The sequence below is a fragment of the Myotis yumanensis genome, unplaced genomic scaffold, assembly GCF_028538775.1.
Source record: "Myotis yumanensis isolate MYYU_CA2020_CCGP unplaced genomic scaffold, mMyoYum1.0.hap1 SCAF_2, whole genome shotgun sequence".
In the NCBI taxonomy this organism is placed as follows: Eukaryota; Metazoa; Chordata; class Mammalia; order Chiroptera; family Vespertilionidae; genus Myotis; species Myotis yumanensis.
This window is the reverse complement of record NW_027223753.1, coordinates 20,625,566-20,652,470: the sequence shown is the minus strand read 5'-3', so window position 1 is coordinate 20,652,470 and position 26,905 is coordinate 20,625,566. Positions and strand designations below refer to the sequence as shown.

The following is a 26,905-nucleotide window of genomic DNA, read 5'->3' as shown; positions in this document are numbered from 1 at the left end:
AGTGGCCTTCTGGGGGAAGGGTGAGAAGATTGGTTAATCTCGGCCCTGGCCAGTGTTGCTCAGTTGGTTGGAGTGTAGTCCAGTATAGCAAAAAGTTATCAAGCCCAGTTGGGGTTCATGCCAGGGGAAACTAATCAATCTTTCTCTTTCTCCCCCTTCCTCTCTCTAAAAAATAAAATTTAAAAAGGATTGGTTAACCTCAAACCTTGAGGGGAGGGATGAAGGACAGGTAAGTTTGTAGGGTTCTTTTATTGTTGGGGCGTTGCCCTGATCTTCAGGGACCCCAGAAAGGCAGGGAAGTGGAATAAAAATTAACCCAGGGATACTGCTAGATGAGCTCAGGAGGGTATAGAAATGTACCATTTTATTACAAAGATTCTCTCACACACATACACACACACAAAGTCCCCAAAAATAGCATCTCAAAAAGGAAACTACCAATTCCCACCTGCAAAATGGAGGAGTGAGAGGGGTCAGGGGTCAGATAGTGTGAGTTTCTTAACTCACTTGGGGCCAGTGGGAAGGTATAACAGAACCAATCTAAATGTAGCTGATGTTACCTTAAGGCGCCTGTAAAGAACGGGGGGTTCCTGAAGACCCAGCCATTCCTAGAATGCTCAATATGGGCATTTTTCCAAAGCCACTAAGCAGGAATTTGGCATTTTGGAATTATGTTCTATGGATGTTTAAGAGAACAGAATCCCTTTCACCCAGAACTGGCACCCTTTATGGTTCAAAATTAAGAATTGGGGAAGGATGGCAGGGCAGCTATTATAAGAGCATGCCCAGCACGTGTGCCCTGGGCTCATGGCCCTGGTTCCTGTCTAGTCCCTGGGAATATTTATATTTAATATATTTTTATATAAATACACAGAAATAGAAAATATAAAATCTGAGGGGTTACAGGAGGAAGGTGGGGCACTTTGCAAGAAGCCAGAACTGGAAAGGACTGCTCAGGCCAATTTGACCTCCTCTTTAACCCTGTGGAGAGAACAGAGACTGGTATGAGATAACCCACCCCAGAGGCCTTGAAGTGTGGGTACAATGACTTACTTTCACAGGACCCTGCTGCCCAGGTGACTGCTGAGGGCTGGGGCTTCCTAGCTCTGCCTAGAACTGCAGAGACAGACTGGTCCCTGAAAGAGGCCTTTGTAAGCTAGACCAGCTGTCCCTGTGCCTTCCCTCTCAGTGTAGTGGGACAAAGGGGCTGGTGCACCAATGCCAGGGAGATGGCTGACAGCTCCTTCCTCACCCTTTGGCTTCTTGCTTGTCCTCCTTGGTTTTCTCCTCTTCTGTGACTTCTGAAACATAAAAGTGCAGGGATGGCCAAAGACAGACCCTCTGGAAAGACCCATGGGATCTTCCCTTACCAAAAAACCCCTTCCCCACACTACAGCTCACTGGACATAAAAAAAAAAGCCCATCCCAGGTCTACCAAGTGAGCCCTGTTGAGAACAAACAGGTCTGACCGGTTTCCCAACCTGCTAGAGCCTGAACCTGGTGGGAGGAGGCAGCCCCCTGGGAAACTGGGGTGAAATGCCAGGAAAAGGGCTTGGGTGGTATGTGAGGGCCACACTCCTGACCACAGGGAGCCCAGGCGTGTCCCTGGCTTTGGAGCCTGGCAGGGCTCGATAATCTGGTGGAGATGATGAATTGAGTTTCATTCCTTTGTAAGCCTTGCCACTTCTGGGAGCCACTGAAAGGCCAAGGAGCTGAGGAAGATCCCCACAGGAGCTGGCAGGGCCCAAGTCAGCTCCCTCCTCCCAGTGCCCTACATAGATTCATCATCCTCCAGTATTGGGGCTCAAGACCCAAATCTTTGCCTAACCCATACCCACCTTTCTTCTCTTCTGGGTCTTTCTCTTTTTCATCCTCAGTTTTGACTCTCTTGGCTTTTTTGAAGTTGGAAGAGTTCTTGCGACCACCTTCTCCCTCCTCATCAGAGTCGGAGAACTCTTCCTCACAGGCAATTCGTTTGTCAGAGGAACAGACTGGGAAGCAATGGAAAACACAGAGAGCCGGAGTGCCCAATGTTTCCCCATGAGTGTCCTCTGAGAGACACTAAGGGTAGAGGACAAAGAGAAGGGCAGAGGGAACTCAGGTTCCCTACTTGCTCCTACAGGCACTGAACTTGGGTTTCCTAACAGATGGGTAGCTTGGGGGGAAACGGAAACCAAGAACAGTGGAGGGAAGTCAGAGTTGCCTACTCAGGGAAGTACAGGACCCTGGGTCGGGGTCTTACTCGAAATGCGCTTGTCAGGGTCTTCCTCATCCTCATCACCACTCTCCTCTGGAATGGCGTCCTCAGGAATCGCCTGCATTTGGACCCCAGGTGCATGGGGCAGCATTCTCAGGTTCTCAAACAGTCGCTGTCTATGGCCAATGGTATAGAGGGTGGCTGGGTTCTAGTTAGGGACAAACCACAGCCTGGAATGTTCAATCAAGAGGTGTCTGGGGATATACTCACTTGATCTTCTCCAGGTACTCATTTGTGTTCTGGTTAGTCATATTGGAAGGACTGATGTGAAGTTTGAAATCTGGCCCAAAGTATTCAAAGTAGTCGTTGTATGGAAGCTCTAATTGGGGTAGCAGAGAGAGTCATGAGACCTGGCCAAACCATGGGACCCCGAGAAAAGCATTTACAGGTTTATCTGGACCTATAAGCCCAACTATCAAAGAGAAGAATGCCTCCAAAATAGGGTGAGAATCATGTCTATAGTACTTCAATCTTTTCAATGGCATTCTGCAATGTCCACACCAATGGTGTGTGTGTCTCTCTCATTATGAGTAGGCCCAAGCCCTTGGTTTAGAAACATTTAGGCAATATTCATTGGGAGCACTCCCTTACTCACTACCCCAGCTACCGTATAGAGAAATTCCAAAGCTATAAATAACCAGTGGTAATTTTGTTCAGACCAAAAAAGGGAGAGGGAACAGGGTCAAAAAGGACTCAGGAAAAATTAATGACCATGGTCTGACAAACACAAGAGAATAAGCAGGAGAATCAATAACTAGTATTGGAAGAGGAGAGGTCATTTAGCCAAAGGGAAAGGAGTTGTGAACTTGAGGACATGTGAGCTCCAGCTCTACCCAGCCAACCTGGCCTTGGAGCTATTACCATTAGGAATCTCTGTGTCCAGGGCGACAGCTGTTTCATATGTCCAGCATCGGGCAACGTTACGAATGGTGTAGCCACCTCCTCCCAGCATCAGCATAGGCAGGTTAAAGCTCTTCACAAATTCCACACACTTGGCGTGCCCTTTGATGGAAGAAGGTGGTGCTGGGTTACAGAAGCACCCAGCAGGACCCTGCCCACCCAGGCCTATGCTACCTGGTCTCACCTTTGATGGTCAGATTGAAGCAACCTAACCGATCCCCAGACAGGGAGTCAGAGCCACACTGTAAGACGACTGCACTGGGCTGAAACATCTCCATCACTTTGGAAATGACCTAAAGGATAACATCCTGGTCACCACCAACCTCAAGAAAAGCTACGTGTTGTTCTAGGCTAAAAAGAGTGGGTGCAGCACTTTCTTCTGTACCTTTCCACTCTCCCATGTGCTGGGTGGTAGATAAAAGGAAGTATCAGCCCGGCTTCTGGTTTTCCCACTTTGAATTTCAGTTTTTGATCTGACAGGATCTCCTAGCTCTACCAACACTGAACTTAGAATGGCCTCTGTATCAACCCCCAGTCCCTTCTTTCACTACCTAAGACTTCCTCCAGGAAGTCTTTCTGACCCTTAGGTGCATCTTCTCTACTCACCTGGTCCTATAGACTTTGAGCCTGATATTGTGAGGAACCATTACTGAGGACAGAGACCATAACTCAGGCTTCTGTTGCTGCCTGCCCTTACTACAAGCACAAATTAGGCATTTGGTGTTTGCTGACTTTATTAGGTTACTCTATTAATGGTTCCCCGCTGTTGACAAGTGAAGATTTAATTTGTCAGCAGGACATTCAAGGCTCCCTCTGAAATACTGACCCCAACATACATTTTCTACATCCTTAGATACTCCTCCCACGTATCACAGTGGCTTACATACAGCTACATATTGGCACCACTGTTCCCTCTGTTGAATGCCACCCCTCCCACCCGGTCCCCACATCCTTCTTTACATGGGTAACTCATTTTTCAAAGTCTAGCTCAAATGTTACCACCTCTGTGCAACCATCAGACTACCCTTTCCCCAGCCCAGGCAGCACTGCCTCTCACTCCTCTGGTTCATCCCTCAAAAACAGTACTGACTACACTGTTAGGTATATGCCTGCCTCCCACACTCTAGATTGTGAGGTCTTCAAGGCCATAGATCATGACTTAGGTATTCTTATATCCAACAGAGGGCCTGAATCACAGAAGGCATCAACAACAATTTGGATGAATTGTTTCCGGAACTGAGCACATAGCATGCAATCCAGGGTTGAAGCACATCCCCCAACCAGCCTCTCCGTGGGGAAAGATCCCATTTGTAACCCAGGTGGTGGATAAACCACTTACCGGCTTGAAAATGGCCTCATAGGACTCGTCATCAATCCCATCTCGAAGCGGGTAGTTAACAGCATAGTACTTGCCTTTGCCAGCCCCAATATCCTAATCAAGGGGACATTAAAATAAAACTGAAAAATGAAGCTAGAAGTTCAAGGATGGGGGCTGGTTCTAAGAGGCAAGCTGGGCCCATGAGGGGCCAGAGACACTGTGGTTAGTACCCTTCCCCTCAGTGGCAAGTCTAGCTCACAGCTCATGACACACCACTGAGCCTGTACCCAAACTGGGAATTGTTTATGGGTCCAGAGATTAAATATCCTATCCCACAGCACAAAGACCTCTACCTTTGGGTTGGGTTAGAGCTGGCTGGTGACTGGGACACAGAATACCTACCTGCAACAACCCTTTCCTCTCCAGAGAGCTTTACTGCTCACTCTACCCACCCACCCACCCTCTCTCTCTAGGGATATATGGTGGGGATGCAAAGAAGGAAAAAAAGAGTTCTCAAAATAGTAAATACTCAGTTACTCTAATGCTCATCATACCAAACAATTGAATCAGTGCCACTTTTTTCACTTAAGGGTTACTGGCATGATGGCTGATTTCACAGTATTCGTGCTAATAACAGAACAGTTCAATGAATTAGCTTCCAAGGATTCTTAGAGGTCCATGGATGGACTTCATTTAGGCGGAGGTGTCTTAACTATTCGATATCCGATGCAAAATTTCATGTACTTTTCTGGGGATAGAGTCCATAGCTTTCAGTCAGATGATCAAAAGGGAAGTGACCTAAAATATTTTCCCCCTGAGATGGTTCATAAGGGTCCCAAATCCTAGCCCATGGGAGAGAACCTGACATTTCTAGCCTAAAATTCAAGCCATATGGGGAAAGTGTAATGTGATTTAGCTGTGGCCTGGAGGAAAGTGCATGAGTCAGGCAACCCCTTTCCCTCCCAAATCCTTTATGTCCCAACACTCCCTTCCTCCAGAGTAAGGGAGGAAAGGAGACTATGGGCAGGTGTCTTGGGCTGGAGAATGGTGTTCTGAAAGGCAGAAGAGGCAGGAAGTGGTTTTTGGTGAATGAGAGTTAGAGCTGGCAGCTGAGGGTGAGCTGATTGGCCCCTGAAAGGAGTTCTCACCCGTAGATCCCCAGTTCCTGGGAAGTACTCTCCATATTTATGAAAGGACACAGTCATGACCCGGTCTGTGGTATAGAAGGCCTCTTCCACGCCATCGCCATGGTGAATATCAATGTCAATATACAGCACCCTCTGGTGATACCTAGGATCAAAAAGGGGTCAGGGATCTGGGGGCTCTTTCTGAGTGGGACGCGCCAAGGGCGCCAGGTCCCAGCTTACCGAGCTGGCTGCCTCCCTCAGGTATCTCTAAGCACCAGAGACGTGGAAACTGGCTGAAGGAAGGTAGAAGTGCGGCAGGGTGTCTCCAGAGGCCTGACCAAGCCGACCAAGTCCGATCTTCCTACTCTATAGCCAGGGTCAACTCCAGCCACACAGGGACACTCTGGAGGCAGGATCTGAGCAGCGCCTGCCCCTGATCTTGCCGTGGGCTCAGATCAAATCAAGACCCCGTCAAGTAGAGAATGGCCAGAGACACTCACTGAACATATCCTAGCCAACACACTGCTAAGAAAAGCAAACTAGGGAGGCAAGCCCAGGGGGAAAGGTAAATGGGAACCTGGCCTAAGGTGCTTCTCCGAAAGAAAAGGCCAGGCAGGCATACTTTAGCAGTTCCAGGATGGCCAAGACGATATCGTTGACGTAACAGAAGCCAGATGCCTCAGACTTCTTTGCATGGTGCAGGCCCCCAGCCCAATTCACAGCGATGTCCGTCTGCTGCTTATTAAGTTTCACAGCACTTGCTGGGCATGGGAAGAAAGAACATAAGCCTATTACCAAGCCACTCTCCCCCTCCCCGCAAGAAACCCAGGAAACCAGTGAGAGGTAGGACCTGCCTATTCAACAGCTGTATCATAAAATTCACAAGCCAGTCTTCTCCCTCCTATCCCATCCCGTCCCATCCCAACTGGCAGTAAATATATTACTCTAAAAAAACTGTTTTCTAAACAAAAGGTGGTAAACCCTTTAGTATGCCTTAAACTTGGTTTAGTGGGTCATGACCAATATATATATACTTAAATAAAATAGAGTAGAATAAAAATATCAGAATAACAGTAAAGGTAACTGCTCTTCTGTAAAATTGGCTTCAGGGTGAGAAAGAGTTTTGAGTTGAGTGTGTGTGTGTGTGTGTGTGTGTGTATGTACACAACTTGGATTGCAAATATAAATGTTATTTCTTACCATGGTTCACAGTGAAGATGCCAAAGGTAACAGAGGCTCAAAATACAAATAGGTCCAAGAAGTGAGAGAGAAATATACACTCAAGTGTTCTAGTACATTTGTGGCATTTGTTAAAGTGTAATTTTAATAGAAGAAACATGAAACAATCCAAATGATCCAACAAGAGGCGACCAATTGAATCAACTGAAGTAGGTCCAAAACATGGAATAATCATGTAGCCACAAAAAACATGCTGTATCTACTACAGATAGAGAAACTTTAAAGATTTATTAAAATGAAAAATGGAGATTAATGCAAGATATTTTTTGTATTATATAGATGTATATATGTTATGTCCAGATATATACACAAAGAAAAAAGAATGAATGTACAAACTCTAAAATGGTAACAATGGTTATTCATTGACAATGTGAATGTGGGCAATTTTTTTCCCCCTGTGCAATTCTTTGTTTCCTGAGATTACACTGGGTAGTGGAAGGGAGAGGGGAGGAGAGAAAACAACAGGCATAAGAAAATTAATACCTATTAAGAAAAAGAGTTAGAATAATTCTAGAGGTAATCTAAAAGTTACTAATGAAAGTGGGCAATATTTAGAGCATATTTCTGACCTCAAAGATAATTACCATGTTCTTTTGTACAACACAAATGATGACACTTCCCATTTTTATAGTACTATGCTGTTCACAAATTGCTTTTATGGATAGCATCTCAACAATCCCATAAAGTCAGCGGGGAATTCCTGTATATAAGATCTCTTGGTAGAAGAGATCAGTCAAGGACACCTGTCAATACCATATCAAGAAACTGAGCCTGGGCTGGGACTGAACCAGGACAGTTGAAAGACCTAAGGTTGCCCTAACCAGTTTGGCTCAGTGGATAGAGCGTCGGCCTGCGGACTCAAGGGTCCCAGGTTCGATTCTGGTCAAGGGCATATATCTTGGTTGCGGGCACATACCCAGTAGGGAGTGTGCAGAAGGCAGCTGATCGATGTTTCTCTCTCATTGATGTTTCTAACTTTTTATCCCTCTCCCTTCCTCTCTGTAAAAAAATCAATAAAACATATATTTTTAAAAAGACCTAAGGTAAAAACCCACAGGACCACCCTGGCTGGTATGCCTCAGTGGTTGGAGTGTTGGGCCACAGACCAAAGGGTCTCAGGTTTGATTCCCAGTTAAGGGCATGTATCTGGATTGCAGGTTCAATCCATGTCCCCAGTAGGGGCGCATGTAGGAGGGGACCAATCAATATGCTTCTCTCCTCCCTCTCTTTCTCCCCCTTCTACTCTCTCTAGAAGATCAATGCAAAAGGTACCCTTAGGTGAAGATTAACAAACAAACCCACAGTACCATTTCATATGGTCACAGATCAGTCTACTGGGACAGTGACCTAAAAGACAGACCTCACTATTACAACCCAGCACAGCCCTCAAGGAAGGAGGTATGTTCCTTACCCACAGAGCCACCAGTAGATAACTGACAGAACTCAAACAGGCCATCAAATACAGGACAGTCTTCACCAACGTTGACTTGAAAGACATAAGTGAAAGGTTAGTTTCCACAATTTCCTTTAGTTTTTGTTTATATATTTATGAGCTGATAGAAAAACAGAATTTGAATTCAGAAGGCTTGGATTCTAGTCCAGGCTCTACTACTTACTGGCTGTGTAAGCTTTGGCTCTTTATCTATAACAAGTCATAATGACATCCCACCTTATTCCATTGTTGAGAAGATGAACAGAAATCTTAGATGAGGAAACATTTAGCAAGTAAGTGCTTGGAAAATGTTGATTCATTACATGAGGGAGAAAAATTTAGCCTCTTCTTCCAGCCTGGGTTTGTTACTGTACCTCACTCAGGCTGACCAACAAGAAATTCACCGAATATTTAGCAACATGCCAGACACTATGCTAAATGCTTTCAATACCTGATATAATCTATCCTCACACAACCAAATGAGGTAAAATTTGGTCCCATTTTATGAATGGGGAAACAGGCTCAGAGAGATGAACTGCTAGTAAATGGCAGAGGCAGTATTCAAGTTTTGGCCTGCCTATCCTAAAAGCCTATGAAAACATACTCTGGCTTTTCCCCAGTAATTTCACATACACAATCTCATCTGATCCTCATAACAATCCCATGAGCTAGACAAGACAGATATCAACCCCACACAAAGAGATATGGAGAAGTGGCTTGCCCAAGGTTATACAACCAGGCAATGGCAAGAACCAGAATCAGAGTCCAGGTGTCTTGAATCCCACAGTCCAGTGCTCTTTTTACTACACCCACAAGTGACAACTGGAGTAAAGTTATTTCAGGCCTAAAGGGGTAAAAGTACAAACTAAAACACAATGATAAACACATGCAAACCATAATGCAAATGAAATGAAAAGGACAGGAAAGGAAGCACACCTGAAGGTTGTAGACTCACAGAGCAAGAGAGGAACCTTATGGCTCCAAGTCTCTTCTCACAGAAAAGGAAACTGCTGAGACATCAATGATACATAAGAATTTAGAGGCAGGGGTAGGACTACAGCCTATTCTCTCGCCGTAGCCTTCCCATTACCCATCCACTGTTACCAATAATAGTTCCCAAATTAGACTAAGGAGGAAGACCCCCTAGGATGAGAAGGGCAGGAGAACCCAGCTTGAGACAGCTGAAGCTCAAGGTTTGCAATAACCGTAAGAGTTATCATCAAGGTTTGCAATAACCATAGAGTTATCAACTCTGGCACTGCCCTAAATGTGAAGGGTGCTCTGATCTGATGCCCTGCCAAGACAAGTGCTTGGGAAAGCGTGGCCTGCGTAAGGGGATGCGCAGTGGGTGGCTCTCTCCCCAGCTTCCCGGGTAAACATTGGGAGGTTGTGTCAATAAGAACTTTGGCCCCTGGGCTAGGCTATTTATCCATGGCAACCAATTTCTTCCTCTGGCTGCTTCCTCCTGCAGTGGGTTTGGCTTGCCTGGGTTTCCAACATTTTGCTTGCATTCCCATTCAGGATGTGGAGCATCCATGGAGGAAATGGGTGTTTTAGACATAAGAAAATACTATTTCATTTCAGGTATAATTTCCTAGGTTAGGTGTTGGTAAATATTTTAAAGAGAGCTCAGTTCTTACATCCCTGATATCTCTGTAGATACCCCTGGTTATAAAGCACTGTACTAAGTGATATCTCTCTATAATCCTATGAATCAAGTCAATAAGGTTCTCTGAAATCCTTAGAGAGCCTTATCCTTCCTACTCCTCATCTTCAATGAGAAAAAATCCCAGACTTACTCTTTAAATGCACAAATTTAGAGTGCTGGTTTCAGGAAAATTAGAAAAAACTGTGAGCCAGAGACAAACCCGTGCACTCTGGAGGGCCTAATATTCTGTCTGCCTTGACAGATTTTAAATATATTTATTGATTTCAGAGAGGAAGGGAGAGGGAGTGAGAGATAGAAACATCAATGATGAAAGAGAATCATTGATCAGCTGCTTCTTGCACACTCAACACTGGGGATCGAGCCTGCAACTTGGGCACATGCCCTGACCAGGAATGGAACCGTGACCTCCTGGTTCATAGGTCAACACTCCACCACTGAGCCACTGGCCAGGCAACCTTGACAGATTTGAAAATAATAAAAGTTGTAAGTCATACTAGTTGGTGCTTTGAATACATTATCTAATTTACCCGCCCCCAATCTCCACTATAAGATAGACACTGCTGTCTTCTTTTTAAAGAAGGGCAAACAGACTCAGAACAAAAACAAAAACAGGCTCAGAGAGGCTAGGAGACGTACTCAAGAGCACATATTTAAGTGGCAGAGCTAAGGGATTCAAACCAAGACATCAAAGCTGATTTTCTTGCCCTAGACAGTTTGGCTCAGTGGATAGTCAGCTTGCAGACTAAAGAGTCCTAGGTTCAATTCTGGTCAAGGGCACATACCCAGGTTGGGGGCTCAAATCCCAGTAGGGGCGTGCAGGAGGCAGCCAATCAATGATTCTCTCTCATTGATGTTTCTCTTTCTTTCTCCCTCTCCTTTCCTCTCTGAAATCAATAAAAAATATATATATATATATATATATATTTTAAAGAGCTCATTTTCTTGCCTCAACAGCTTCTCTCTTAGAGAAGCCCTCTCTACTAACAGTGGAGCCTCACTGCTAGTCTAAATAGGTAATGGAAACCCCTAAAGCCAAAGGAATGAATTTGTCTCACGTTGAAAGGAAACAAGACCCTGCTAATTCAGAGCAAACACTTCACTTAGAGGGCAGCAGCTCCTGGAGCTGTGAAACTCAATGCTTCAAAGAAGGTCCCTGTGGTTCTGTAATCACTACCTGCACAATTATTGCAACGAATAAATAACTTTCTGCCTTGGGACTCAGACTACCTGGGCCAGTAGCAACAAACAAGTGCCACAGATTTCCTGATATTTGAAAATAAGCTGTCATAAACTATGAAAACCTCTCTGGACAATGCTGTTATATTGTTTTACTGAGATCTTAGGTGCTCAGAGAGAATTTCTAAAATTACAAGAGCAAAGTCATATATGATAGTTCCTCCAAAATTTGAACATATTTTTTCCCCACAGCTAAAACGATCCCCATAATTCCTATAAATTGGGTGTTGCTTCTGAGATGGAACCTGTTCTGACTTTCAAGTCCCAAGAGACAGGGGGAGAATCACCTCAACTCAAAGATTACATCATCCAGAGTCTGTCCTCAGTTGCTGCTAAATTCTCAATTCACATAGTGGGAGCAGTTAGTTGTATGACATCCAATCCATTTTACTAAAGAAAAATCTGAGGTGAGGGGAAGTGACTTGCCAAGCCAGTTAAGAGTCAGAGCTGGGCGGGCTGCGGTGCTTCAGTGGTTGAACGTTGACCTATGAACCAGGAGGTCACGGTTCAATTCCCAGTCAGGGCACATGCCCTGTGTTGCCGGCTCAATCGCCAGTGGGGGACGTGCAGGAAGCAGCCAAACGATTCTCTCTCTCATCACTGATGTTTCTGAATTTCTCTCCCTCTCCCTTCTTCTCTGAAATTGATAAAAATATACTTTTAAAACAAAGAGTCACAGCTGGGACCTATATCTTTTATCCCCACTCCCAGGTCAGTGCTTTTTCCATTACAACTACTACAGTTTTCTTGGCAAAATGTTGTGAATCTAACTGGATGAGGTTCAATCTCTATTCCTTACAATCAGAAACAAGGAAAACCAGAAGAGAAAAAAGAAGCACTTTAGCACCCTTGGGAGGCAAGGGAAATCAGGTGTCAGCTGAATGGGAGGAACAAAGGAAAGCAGAGTGGCCCCCTCCAATTGAAAGGGAGATCCAACTGGGGGCTTGAACATAGGGAACAAACAGAAGGGACTTACATCTCTGCATCTGCTTGCTGTATTCAGACATGTTATCTGGGCGGATGGAGCGCAAGAATTTTATGTAATCATCGCTGTGATACTTGGTCATCTCTTCAGCATTGGCTTTGTGAGGACGCTAGAGGGCAGAGAGGAGAAAGGGCATGTTATTCTTAACTACATGCCAGTCTTCACTCAGTCTAGTTTGAACATTTATATCTACCCAGCATTGGGCTAGATCAGTGATGGCGAACCTATGACACGCGTGTCAGAGGTGACAAGCGAACTCATTTTTTTGGTTGATTTTTCTTTGTTAAATGGCATTTAAATATATAAAATAAATATCAAAAATATAAATCTTCCCGAAACCGGTTTGGCTCAGTGGATGGAGCGTCGGCCTGCGGACTGAAGGGTCCCAGGTTCGATTCCGGTCAAGGGCATGTACTTGGGTTGCGGGCACATCCCCAGTAGGAGATGTGCAGGAGGCAGCTGGTCAATGTTTCTCTCTCATCGATGTTTCTGACTCTGTCTCTCTCCCTTCCTCTCTGTGAAAAATCAATAAAATATATTTTAAAAAAAATAAAAATAAAAAAATAAATCTTTGTTTTACTATGGTTGCAAATATCAAAAAATTTCTATATGTGACACAGCACCAGAGTTAAGTTAGGGTTTTTCAAAATGCTGACACGCCGAGCTCAAAAGGTTCGCCATCACTGGGCTAGATGCTATAAAGGATAAAAAGAAATTACTGATTATATTTAGGCCTCAAGAAACTTGAAATCTGCCGAAAACGGTTTGGCTCAGTGGATAGAGCGTCGGCCTGCGGACTGAAAGGTCCCGGGTTTGATTCCGGTCAAGGGCATGTACCTGGGTTGCGGGCACATCCCCAGTGGGAGATGTGCAGGAAGCAGCTGATCGATGTTTCTCTCTCATCGATGTTTCTAACTCTCTATCTCTCTCCCTTCCTCTCTGTAAAAAATCAACAAAATATATTAAAAAAAAAAAAAAGGATTAAAAAGTGACTTAAAAAAAAAAAAAGAAACTTGAAATCTAATTAAGCAAATAAGATTATCAAAGGAGACTCGGTATCAGAAGACCCAGATGCAACTCAACCTCTGTTGCTTTGGTAAGTCTACCTCTTGAGCTTCAACTCCCTCATTTACTATTTAGGAATAACAACATCTACCTTACACAGAAGTTGTAAGAATTGAATGAGATTGTTAAATCTCTTTATAAATTATAAAGCACTTAAATTATTACTTTTAAATATTAAATATAACAATTTATAATTATGGGCCAAATGGCTCCAAAAGTTCAATAAGAAGGGGTGACTAGCCCTAGTTGGTTTTCTCAGTGGATAGAACACAGGCCTGCAGACCAAAGGGTCCCAGGTTCAATTCCAGTCAAGGATACATGCGCCTCAACCCCCAGTAGGGGGTGTGCAAGAGGCAGCCAATCATTGATTCTCTCTCATCAATGATGTTTCTCTCTCCTTCTCCCTTGCTCTCTGAAATCATAAAAATATATTAAAAAAAGAAAAGAAAAGAAGGGGTGACTAATAATTTGAAATAGATAGGACATCATTCTGATTCTTCCTCCCCTCTTTTTAAACATTCTCTTATTTTTTCTTCTCTTCCCCTTATCCCTTCAAGGCAGGTCTTCAAAGATGACCCTCTTCTTTTCTAATTACCAATACTTTTATCATAGACACTTTATATGCTATCTCATATGATCCTTACAACCACCTTTTATTTTATTTATTTTTTAATTGATTAGAAACATCCTGCACGCCCCCTACTGGGGATCGAGTTCGCAACCCAGGCATGTGCCCCAACTGGGAATAGAACTGTGACCTCCTAGTTCTTGGGTGGATGCTTAACCACTGAAACACACCAATTGGGCCTTACAACCACCTTTTAACCAGTTAACTGCCATGATATTTTGAATTTAAAAAAGGTCTGCCGGTTGCGTCTATAGATACTTATGACGTACAAATGGTAAAAGTTTATACTATTATCATCCTCACTTACAGTAAGGAAACTAAAGCAGAGAGGTTAAGTAATTTGCCCAAGGTTACACACTAGGAAGCTGGATTAGGAAACCCAGAGGTCTGGCTTATTTAATTCTCTGAGTCTCATTTTATTGTTACTAAATATAATGAGAAATATAAGACTCAAAGACAGATATAGTTTTATTAAAAAACACCCACAGTGTCGAAACCGGTTTGGCTCAGTGGATAGAGCATCGGCCTGCGGACTGAAAGGTCCCAGGTTCGATTCTGGTCAAGGGCATGTACCTGGGTTGCGGGCACATCCCATGTAGGAGATGTGCAGGAGGCAGCTGATCGATGTTTCTCTCTCATCGATGTTTCTAACTCTCTCTCTCCCTTCCTCTCTGTAAAAAAATCAATAAAATATATTTTTAAAAACAAAAAAAAACAAAAAAAAAACACCCACAGTGAAAGAAGCAAGGCTTGGCTCCAAATACTTAGGTGTTTTGTGTTTGTTTGTTTTTAAGTATATATATATATATATATATATATATATATATACTTTATAATATTATATATAATATATATAATATAATATATATAATATGTTATATTATAATATATAATATTATATATAATATTTTATAATATATTATATATATAATATTTTTTTATTGATTTCAGAGAAGAAGAGAGAGGGAGAGAGAGGGAGAAACATCAATGAATCAATGATGAGAGGATCACTGATCGGCTGCCTCCTGCACACCCCCTACTGGGGATCAAGCCCGAAATCTGGGCATGTGCCCTGACCTGGAGTCAACCGTGACCTTCATAGGTTGATGCTCAACCACTGAGCAACACTGGCTGGGCCCTTTTCTTAAAGTAGGTAGTATTAATTACAATGTGATTTTTTATACCTTACGTATATTTTTTAAAAAATTATTTCATATCTACAATATTTTATAAAAACATTTTTTAAAAACAGAACAAAAAAACAGAAGGCGATGAATAAGAAGCCTAGGAATATATAAAATTAGCATCCAAGGCAAGGAAGAGAACAGGACTTTTGATTATGTAAATAGGAAGGTGCCTGGATAAAAGTGGGGATGTAGATTCTGGGAGAGATGAATTGAGGAAGGAGCCCAAAAGGATGAAATTGTGTGAAAAATATCTCAACATGTCTTCTTCAGGTGTAGAGACAGAAGTACAGAAGTAATACAACTACCATGAGAATTCTAAGGAGCATCTTTTCGGACTGACTCTCAAAAGCCATCCATCTCAGGAAAGATAATAAAATGGCTATCTATGCTTTGAGAAAGGAATGCTAGGATCACAGCCCAGAGAAAGGAGAGGACAGAAGGGATGAACGCAGAGAAACAATGTTGGAATAGGGCCAAAGATGCACTCTCAATGAAAAGGTAGGGCTAGAGAAAGAAAAAGATCACATTAAAGAGAATAAGGTTTAGCCCTAACAGCTTGCTCAGTGGTTAGAGTGTCGGCCCACAGACTGAAGGGTCAGGGGTTTGATTCCAGTCAAGGGCACGTACCTCAGTGGCAGGCTCAATCCCCAGCCCAGGTCAGAGTATATGCAGAAGGCAACCAATCGATGTATCTCTCTCACATCAATGTTTCTCTCTCTCCATTCCTTCCACTCTATCTAAAAATCAATGGAAAAAATATTCTCGGATGAGGATTAACGAAAAACACACACAAGGTATAGATTTCGGAAGAAGAGATAACACTGAGGTTTTGCTTTAGAAGTTTAGAGTAAGAATACCACACGTCTATATATATATAAAACCCTAATATGAAAGAGACCAAACAGCGGAACAACCAAACAACCAGTTGCTATGATATGCACTGACCACCAGGGGGCACGTGCTGAACATGGCGGGCAATGGCCACCGCGGTATGGTGGAGCAGATGAGTGGGGGCGCCAGACCAAGGCAGAGCACCAGTTGCTGTCATCAGGGCGAGCCTCTGGTGGTTACTGAAAATTCTTTGCTCCTGTGTGCTGTGGTCCCGCCCGGTGCTTGCACCTGCTGCCGGCGCTGGCCCTGATCGCCCCTCAGGGCTTCTCCACCTCCCCCCGCTGTTTGCACCTACTGCCAGTACCAGCCCCGCTTGCACTCGCTGCCGATGCCTGGTGCTGGCCCCAATCACTTGGTGCCATCAGTGCATGGGAGCTGCGGTGGCAGGAGTGGGGCTGCCAGCAGACAGGGGGCCAGGGGCTGCGGCGGGAGGGCCGAGACCCACCTGTGCTCACTGCAGCCTCGTGGCCCACAGTTTCTTTCAAGGTGCACCAATTTGTGCATTGGGCCCCTGGTATTACATAATTTCCAATTAAGTATTATTATTTTCTATGACAGCCACAGTTGGTTGCTTTCCAACGAGCCATTCTTGGTAACATATCTCAATTTGGTTAGGTGTTAATGTACACAGCCACAGGGATCAAATGTGATTAGTCTAAGCCAATTGCTGGTAAATGGTCTAAGGATGGCAAATGACCCAATGAGATATAAGGGGAAATCTCTGGAGAGGGTTTTCCTCTTTAATAAAAAGAACAGAGACTACTCCAGTGAGGTTGGGACAAATAAAGGGGACCAGTATGGACTGATGAACAGGGGTAGATACAGAAGCAGAGCAACATTGAACAGAATGTTAAAGTACAGTGGGAAGCCTGGGGAGGGTTGGGGGGGGGGGGATTAAGAGACCAACTGAAGGACTTATATGCATGCATATAAGAGTAACCAATGGACACAAGACACGGGGCGGGGGGGGGGGCGGGGGGTAGGGGCCGGGGGAATGTCAAGGGGGGGAAAAAAGCAGACATATGTAATACTCTTTGTAATACTTTAAGAAATAAAAATTATTAAAATAAAAAAAAAAAAAAAAAAAAGAACAGAGTGGGGTGGGGACAGTGATCCATTTATACTGTTCCCTTCCTTTTTGGATTCTGTTACATGAAGACATAATACTTGGAGATAGCCATCATGTGACTTCAAGGCAAAAAAAACATGATGAAATCACATAAGCTAAGGATGGCTGAGCAGAAGGATAAAATAAGCCTGAGTCCCTGATGACATAGCCAAATGGCCTAGAGACTATTTACTTCTAGACTTCTGGTTAAAAGGTTGTTTAGGAAGGAAAAAAGGACAAATGGACAGATACAGACACTGGAATTAGAGAGATATGGGTTGAAGTCTCAACTCATTTATTAATAGCTATGTGACTTTGGACATGTTCATTAATTATCTTCTTTGAGCTTGTTTTCTGATCTATAAGTTAGGGTTGTTATAATTAATACACTAAATAACAGGTACCATGGCCGGGCACCAGCAATCATCAATAAATATTAGTTTATTTTTCTTCTCACTTGAAGATAGAATTCATTTTTTTATTTCTCAAATCTCTCATGGAGGCTGATATAGTCCCTGGGGTATGACAGTACTCAACAAAAATATGTTGAAAGAGGACTTGGGGTGACTCTTGAAGATGAGTAAGATATGAGTGGGCACAGTAAATAATCCTCCCAATCAGGATGGTGTGGAAAGATGCAGAATCTGATCTGGCTGATTTGGAGGCTAAGGGGGGAAAGGAAAGAAAGAAGGCAAGTTGGGGCCAGATTAGCATGGTGTAGATGTGCAATAGGCAGCTCCGGAGACTCCTGGTGTTTACTAATCCACATTCAGGTATCCTCTTTTTATAGATATATATATATATATATATATTCTTTTTTATTGATTTCAGAGAGGGAGAGGGAGAGATAGAAACATCAATGATGAGAGAGAATCATTGATTGGCTGTCTCCTGCAGGTCCCCCACTGGGGATCGAGCCCGCAACCCCGGGCATGTGCCCTTGACCAGAATTGAACCTGGTACCCTTTGGTCCGCAGGTCGATGCTCTATCCACTGAGTCAAACCAGCTAGAGCTCAGGTATCCTCTTTATCAAATGCTAGTCTGCTCTCCAGAGTGCCTAAAAACCTTGCTACCTTTTATGTTTTCCATTCCCAGCTGCCTTTCACACCTGAAAAATCTTTCCGGTTTCAAGATCTGACCTACTCCTATCTACCTTTCCTCTGGCTTCCCCAGCTATCTCTACAGGATCTTAGAGACATAACAGGACCATCTGGGAAGGAAAACTCATCCCTTTCATTCTCTGGAATGGTGAGGAAGGATACTGCTGTTGCTAGGTTACTTAAGCTGCCCATACACTTTAACAGACTCTTATGCTCTAACCATAAGGCAACATGGGCCCCCAGATCCTCTTGATTTTCTCACTTGGACCTTTGCAACAGCTCCTAAATGGCCCCCGTGCTACTAAAATGCGTGCCTATTCCTATCTCTTTCATGTAAAATCGTTTACTTTTTCTTCACTACATCCAGATAAGGTTCAAACTGGGAACCTTTGGATCAATTTGGTCCACAGATGTACTGATGTGTTTCTGTTTAAGTTTTAAAAACTGGAAGATGGAGCAGAGATCAGCAGGAGCGGAGTCAAGAGGTTAGACAGTCTATACTCTTTAGTAACTAGAGACTTGGAGCTAGTTCAAAAATCCCAATAACCATTTTAGGCATTGGATTTTTTTTTACTCTAACCCGTCAGAGCTGCTTAGTACAGCACATCCAATTCTTGCTGATCTCTTCAGCTCTAGCTCCCCTTACACCTGTGAACTTTACCACAATACCTGAACACTGAACTACTTATATTTTCCCCAAATGCACCATATTGTTCTTACTTCTCTGCCTTTTTGCATATGTTCTTCCCTTGGCCTAGAATGCAGGTCCCATTCCAAATTCCAGGCTAGATTCTACTTAATCTTTAAACTCTGCTCAGATATCACCTCTAGGAAATATCCCAAGGCTCCCTTATTCCTTCACTGCTCCTTATCTCTACATCTTGTTCTTTTTTTTTTTAATAGTTTATATATTTTTAGAGAGAGATGAAGGGGGAAGAGAGAAATATCAAAATGAAAGCATAACACATTGATTGACTACCTCCTGCACACTTCCTACTGGGGATTGAGCCCACAATTCCGGCATGAGCCCTGACTGGGAATGGAACCAGCAACCTCTCAGTGCACAGGATGACGCCCAACCAACTGAGTCACACTGGTCAGGGCGCATCTTGTACTTTTTTTGTTGTTGTTAATCCTTACCCGAGAATATTTTTCCATTGACTTTTAGATAGAGTAGAAGGGAGGGGGAGAGACACAGAGAGAGAATCATCGATGTGAGAGAGACACATTGACTGGCTGCCTTCCGAATAAACCCCGACAGGGCCAGGGCTTGAACCTGAAACCCAGGTATGTGCCCTTGACAGGGAATCAAACCTGAGACTCTTTGGTGCACAGGCCGGTGCTCTAACCACTGAGAACACTGGCCAGAGATTATGCATTTTTAAATTGTTGCAGGTACACACTGTAGTACAACACATCTGATGAATGGGCATTCAAGAAAATAAGATAATGAATGACATATGGGGAATCAGAGCTGATGAGATTAGGGAGGGGCGGAGCTCCCAGTAACTCACATAGATTTCCATTTTTCGGTAGAGACCATAGTTAAGTAGCAAATTGTGAGTCATGCGGATTCGGTGAGGTTTCATTGGGTGGCCTTGTCCATAATAGTAATTTCCAACATCCCCTGAAGAAGAAAGAGTGACAGTTTCAGTGACACAGACACACATTCCCAGAAGAACCCAGGAATCTTTCCAATAAACTTTCTTTCTGGTTCATTCTAGTCTTTAAGATTCTTACCCACCTTGAGGAGGGATAACTCCAAATAGGGGGAAAAAAAAAAAAAAAGGCAAGGAACCCTGGAGACATCAACACTTACAAATGTCAGTCTAGCCCAGTTTCTTCCCCCATGATCCATAGGCACTAACTAGAGAGTGTGAGGGGTTCATTCTAAAGCTACTTGGAGGTGACACTATATCTCCAAGAAATCCACTCCCAAAACAGAAAAATAACCATCAGCCCGGCCAGTGTGGCTCAACTGGTTGCATACCATCCCATGAACCAGGAGGTTATGGTTTGATTCCCAATCAGGGTACTTGCCCAGATTTTGGTTCAATCCCCAGTAGGGGGAGTGCAGGAGGCAGCAGATCCATGTTTTTCTCTCATCATCAATGTTTCTCTCTCTCCCTCTCCCTTCCTCTCTCTGAAATCAATAAAAACATATTTAAAAAAAATAAAAATAACCATCAATACTCAGAATTATTATAAGCCACAGTTCATCTCTTGCACATGACACTTCACATTCATTTTCTTACTGGATTCTCACAATAACCCTGTAAAGTAGACAGGGAGTTTTATTGCCATTTTATAGAATAGAAAACTAAACTCTTGCTTCATCTACAGCAATGGTCCCTCTGCCTTCAATTCAAATTATCGGCCACACTGTCACCAGTTATTCCCCTAATACACAGCTTTGATAACATCACTCCACTGCTCAAAAATCCTTAATGGCCCCCCATCCCCTACAGGATGAAAAATAAAGAACAACTTCAGTAACCTGGCATTCAAGGACTTTCTTAATATACTTTTCCAGCTTTATCTCTTGTTACCTATCATCACCATTCTCCTCCACAAGTCTCTCCTTCTCTCTTTCTCCCTCTCCACTAGCTGGGAGCAGACAAACTACTACAGCCCTTGGGCCAAATATAACTGGCTGCCTGTTTTATGCAAATAATATTTTATTGGCACACAACCATGACCATGAGTTTATATATTGCCTACAGCTGCTTTCATATTATAATAACAGAGTTCAGTAGTTAAATAATTACTATAGAAACCCATCCATATGGCATGAAAAGTCTACAATATTTACTATCTGGTCTTTTACAGAAAAGTATGCCACTATCTGCTCTAAACACACTAGATTATTGTCAGCATCCTGAACATGACATTCACCTTCATCCAATATCCTTAGTTCATACTGTTCCTTTGACCTGGAATGTCCTTCCTTCTCTGATGATCCTCATACTACAAAGCCCAGCTCAAGCTCCAAACATATTCCTAATTAGAATAATGGTCTTTTCCTCTGTGTGCAATTTATTTAGCACTTAATTCATTTTGCTTTGTATCTGAATTATTGACATACCTATTTATATCTCCATTAAGACTAGGTGCTCCTTCAAGGCAAGGACAAGTATGCCCTGTATATCACAGAAGCTCAATAAAGATTCAAAGAGTTGAACTGAGACTTAGAAAAGTTAAGTGCCTGCACAAGATCACACAATCAATGAGTGATTTTGGAGTCAACTCTTCTGACTCCGAATCTAGTATTCCAGGTACCTACTTCAGTTTGCACTTAACCTAGAGGGCTCTGTGAGTCTACTTAGTAGACAGTTTCTGTAATAATATTCCAAAATCTAGTGAACTGCACACCCAAAGATTCTTCCTAAGGAGTCCATCAGGATGAGGCAGATCTTTCAGCACCAGTGAAAAAAAGGTCCCAACCTCTTATCCATTGTGGGTTGGTGGTACCAGAAACAGGTTTCATTCCAGAGAGCAATGCACTGTGGGGAATGCCATCAACAGCATCCAAGCCACACTCCAAGTCTCTTTGTCATAGACAAGGTCTGGGATAATGGGAAACTTCTAAACAGCCAGAGTACAGCCTGTAGTGGCATTCAATAGGGATCCGTGTTCCACATAGACACAGATTTTGAGATGCAGTAGCAAGAAAGGAAAGCAGAAAGTTGTTCCCAGGGTCCCTTATCAGCCATGGGGATGGATAGAATAGATTCTTAAGGCAGTGGCTGATGCAGATACAATTTGTTGGGCAGTCAGTAGTTACATGGCTATACTCATGATATATAATTGAATTCCTGCTTACCCAAGTCTGGCATGGGCCTTGACCCCTAGCAACTCCCTTGCCTATCAAGCTTGGATCCAGCCAAGACTTAGACTTGAGGAACTAAGATACCTTATCTAGAAGGTTAAGGGAGTACCTGAGGGTGGGACCCAGAGACACCAACCTCTTAACAGTTTTTAATTAGGTTGCTGAGAGACTTTAAAAGAAATAATTGGTATTTAGGTACTACTTTTAAACTTTAAAAGAGCTTTTCCCACTGTTCTCATAGTTGTTGTTTTTTTTTAATTTTATGGAAGTGACCTGAGGCTAGAAAGGTAAAGTGACTTACCCAATACTGCAAAGCTTCTAAGCAGCAGAGCCAAATCTGAGTTCCAAGCTAGTGACCTCACTGCAAAACTCACACTGTCTTAAAAAGTAAGATGTTTCTCTTCTCTAAAAGCTGGTTCTTTACCCTTTTTCTCTTTTTAAATTAAGACTGTGGAGATCACAAAACTGCAAACTAGCATGGCTACGAAGTCATAAGATCCAGCCTCAAATGCGCCCTCACCACTTCCCAGCAATCTTTCCAAATTTATTTTTCTACCTCCCTCTTTCACAGCAGCTATTTAACAGTTATCTCTATTCAAGATTCCTACACTACCAACTGACCTCCCCCACTCTCAGGAAAAAAAATATTCTCCTACTTTATCTTGAAAACTCCTTCAAACTTAACTACATTTGAACTTTTTCTTACCTACTTATCAAGAAGGAACTTCCTCCTGAAGGCTAGTGTCCCCACATGTGCTCTGGTGTCCATCTCACCTGGTCTCCTCAGGAAACTCCATCATTACTAGCCCCTCTAATATCTTCAACCACTCCTTCTCCCTGGCTATTTTCCCTAAGAATTTGAATATGCTCAACTCTCAACCATTCTATCTCCCCTTTATCAACAACTCTCTCTCTGCCCAGGACAAGCTTTATTAAAAAGTTGGGCCAAATATAACTGGCTGCCTGATGTCTCCTCTTCATTCACTTCTTCAATTCCAAACCCTGCACAGAAAACAGTTCTTGCCCACACTTGGCCACTCCCTCCCTCTTTTGGCTACTGTAACCCAACACTTTCTGGTTCACTTACATCTTGGACCATTCCCTCTGTATCTTTACTGACAGCCTACTAGGAGCTAGCACTGTTTTGAGGGTTGAGCATTCTGAGGTAGATAAGACATGTTCCCTTTCCCTTAGGCATTTACTATCTGTAAAAGGTATGAACAAGTAAATGGGCAATTCTAACACAAGTGACAAATGCTGACAGGGGAGTACAGAGCATGACGGACACTAGTCTTTTCCTCAGTACACTTCCTTAGAATTCCACCCTGGATCCTCTTCTCTTTTCACCCTACACAACTTCTTGGGGTGACTGATTGCATATAATAAAATTCTTCTATAATAAAATTCCCATCTGTATGCTGATGATTACCAAAAATCTCTCTATCTTTTCATTTCTGGCTTCTAAACTACAGACCAGAATGGTCAATTGCCTACTGGACACCTCTGCTTGGATATCCCCCAGACATATCAACAAGAAAACAAACAAACAAATAAGCAAAAAGCCTACCAAAAAACTCCCCAAAGTTATCAACTGATATGATCTCCAAACACTCAGCATCAAACTGCCCAAACCAGAAACTTGGGCTCCTTGTCTTCTTCCTTACCCCAGCATTCATGAATTTAATTTCTGTCCCAGAGTGCTAGCTCTAAGCATAAATCTGATGTCATCACTAACCTGCATAAAACTTCAATGACTCACAAGTGCCCTTAGAATAAAGTACAACTTCCTTAGGATAGTATGCCCAGCCCTTCATGCTCAGGTCCCCACTTACTTCTCTGGCCTCATCACTTTCAACCTTTCCCTTACCCCTGCTCTCTGCTCCCTACCTTCTCCACTCTGTCCTCATATCTATGTTTCAGGTATACTGTACAAGGTGTACCGGTTAATATTGAGGATTTTTTCAATAGAGGGAGTTACACATATGTTGATATATATGCGATTTGATATGTATGCTATTTGTTGTATTGACAACTAGCTTCAAAACTTTATATGTCGCCCTAACCAGGTTGGCTCAGTGGATAGAGCATCGGCCTGCGAACCGAAAGGTCCCAGGTTCGATTCCGGTCAAGGGCATGTACCTTGGTTGCGGGCACATCCCCAGTAGGAGGTGTGCAGGAGGCAGCTGATCAATGTTTCTCTCTCATTGATGTTTCTAACTCTCTATCCCTCTCCCTTCCTCTCTGTAAAAAACCAATAAAATATATTTAAAAAAGCACAAAACCTTATATGTCAAATTTTCTGAAGGTGTTAACATCATAGATATTTTTATGCTTAAAAATATCGAATTTTATGCCAAAAAAAGAGCATTTGCAGGAAGTTTTAATTCATTACTTTTGAATAAAAGTGTTGCTGAAAGTTATTGTATACTTCGGGAAGCTTATGGTGAACATGCTTCATCTCAAGATACTTGTGAATGCTGGTTTAAATGCTTTAAAAGTGATGATTTCGATGTGAAAGACAAAGAACGTCCAGGTCAACCGAAAAAGTTTGAAGACCAACAACTACAAGCATTACTGGATGAAGATGCATGTCAAACTCAAAAACAACTTGCAGAAAGAGTAAACATTGCTCAGCAAACAATTTCTGATCATTTATACAAGCAATGGGAAAGATTTTAAAGGAAGGAAAATGGGTGCCACATCAATTGAACGAAAGACAAATGGAAAACCGAAAAGTCATCAGTAAAATGTTGCTTCAACAAAAAAAACAACAACAACAAAATGTTGCTTCAACAGCACGAAAGAAAGTCTTTTTGGCATCGAATTGTGACTGGCGATGAAAAGTGGACTTATTTTGAGAATCCCAAACGCACAAAATCATGGGTTGATCCAGATCAACCATCAACATTGACTGCAAGGCCAAATCGCTTCGGAAGGAAGACAATGGTCTGTGTTTGGTGGGATTAGGAAGGTGTGTATTATGAGCTTCTAAAACCAGGTGAAATACTGATCGCTACCAACAACAAATAATCAATTTGAACTTCACTTTGATCGTGAAACGGCCAGAATATGCCAGAAGACACGGCAAAGTAATTTTGCTTCATGATGATGCACCATCACACACTTCAAAACAAGTTAACGACACGTTAAAACAGTGGTTCTCAACCTTCCTAATGCCGCAAACCTTTAATACAGTTCCTCATGTTGTGGTGACCCCCAACCATAAAATTATTGTCGTTGCTACTTCATAACTGTAATTTTGCTACTGTTATGAATCGTAATGTAAATATCTGATATGCAGGATGTATTTTCATTGTTACAAATTGAACATAATTAAAGCATAGTGATTAATCACAGAAACAATATGTAATTATATATGTGTTTTCTAATAGTCTTAGGCGACCCCTGTGAAAGGGTCCTTCGACCCCCAAAGGAGTCGCGACTCACAGGTTGAGAACCACTGCGTTAAAAGATCTTGCCTGGGAGGTATTAACCCACCCGCCATATCCACCAGACCTTGCTCCTTCAGATTACTTGTTCCGATCGGTGGCACACGCACTTTCTGAGCAGCACTTCAAAACATAAGAAGTGGAAAATTGGGTCTCTGAATGGTTTGCCTCAAAACAAGAAAAGTTCTATTGGGACGGTATCCACAAATTACCTGAAAGATGGGGGAAATGTGTAGCTAGCGATGGACATTACTTTGACGAAAGCACTTTTGATGTTTCTCTTGAAATTATCGTGTTTCCTCTGATTACAAAATCCACATTACTAACTGGTACACCTAGTATAGAAACATGCTAGTTTTCAAATGTGCTGTCCTCTCTTTCATCTCTATAACCTTGCTGTTACCTTTGCCAGGCTAATAACTCCTGTTCTTCAGGTCCTAACTGAGATGGCACCGCTCTCCCTGACTCCTGGGTCTGGGCTGGGTGCCCCTACAATACCCGGAGAGTTCCTTTATCCCAGCAAGTCACTGGGGAGCAGTTCTCTGTCACTATCTCCGCTCCAAACTGAGCTGGAGAAGTGACTTGATCAACCCCCCTCCCCGGCTCCAGCACGGACATGCTACCTAATTCAGAGTAAGCTGCTGGGTAGACTTTTGGTACGGGAATAAGTAGCGTCCTTCTCCTTCCAACCCCAGGGGCTCCATTTCCCAGTAGCAGCTGCAGGCCCTGCTCAGAGACCTGGGGAGGGACAGTGGTGACCACCAGTTGGTGATTCCTGAAGGACTCTTCTCAAGGAGGAGGAGGGACAGGGGCAGTAAAAGACCTGGGTAGTCTCAGGAGAAAATATAAACCCTTGCAATCTTCCCCATCACATTCTGTCTCCCCCCTCAGACTCAGCCTCCCCTCTAGGAGTCCCACTCCAACTCTCCCATCAGACTTCACAATTCCCCACCGAGAGTACCTCAGACATCCCCGAGCGACCCCTCGCCTCACGCTCTTCCCTCAGTTTCCACCCCCTTTGCATCCCTCGGAGCCTCCGATCTCAGGCCCGACCTCCTCTCATCCTCCTCCCTCAGCCTCGGTCTCTTTTCCTCGCGCCTCTTCCCTCAGTCTCGACCTCCTTGCCCAGCCCGACCTCATTCCTCTCAGCCTCCTCCCTCAGCCCAGACTTCCATCCTCTCAGCTCCGCCCTCAGTCTCGACCTCCTTTCCTCTCAGCCTCCACCCGAAGCCCCGACCTCCGTTCCCCCTCAGCCTCCCCAACGCCTCGCCTCTCCCAGCCTCCCCTCTCAGGTCTCCTCAGCCTCCCGCTCCCGGATTCGGCCCGGCCAGGCCCCGCCCCCGCCGCGAGGACCGCGCTCACCGTCGTAGTAGTAACAGACTTTCCTCCGGGTGCCCTGAGTCTGCGCCATCTTGCTCGCCTGCTATCGCTCCGGCCCGTCCGTCGGTCCGTCAGGCCTCCCGCCCGCGGCTCCGCTCCGTGTC

At 43.6% G+C, this 26,905-nt stretch overlaps 1 protein-coding gene across 2 annotated transcripts; it reads right to left on the bottom strand.

Moving 5' to 3' along the window:
• Positions 1–333: 333 nt before the first annotated feature.
• HDAC1 (histone deacetylase 1) lies at positions 334–26,905 on the bottom strand. 2 transcript variants are annotated; one of them, XM_070404633.1, is made up of 14 exons: positions 26,784–26,905; positions 19,658–19,770; positions 12,155–12,272; positions 8,253–8,327; positions 6,225–6,363; positions 5,624–5,765; positions 4,497–4,589; positions 3,342–3,450; positions 3,119–3,259; positions 2,468–2,576; positions 2,243–2,373; positions 1,839–1,991; positions 1,253–1,301; positions 334–981 (listed from the first exon to the last, which is right to left on the bottom strand). In XM_070404633.1, the coding sequence occupies exons 1-14, from the start codon at positions 26,830–26,832 to the stop codon at positions 954–956; spliced, it is 1,449 nt and encodes a 482-aa protein (XP_070260734.1). In that variant the 5' UTR covers positions 26,833–26,905; the 3' UTR covers positions 334–953. The 2 variants fall into 2 exon arrangements, with proteins under 2 accessions (XP_070260734.1, XP_070260735.1); XM_070404634.1 differs by lacking the exon at positions 26,784–26,905 and adding an exon at positions 25,471–25,502.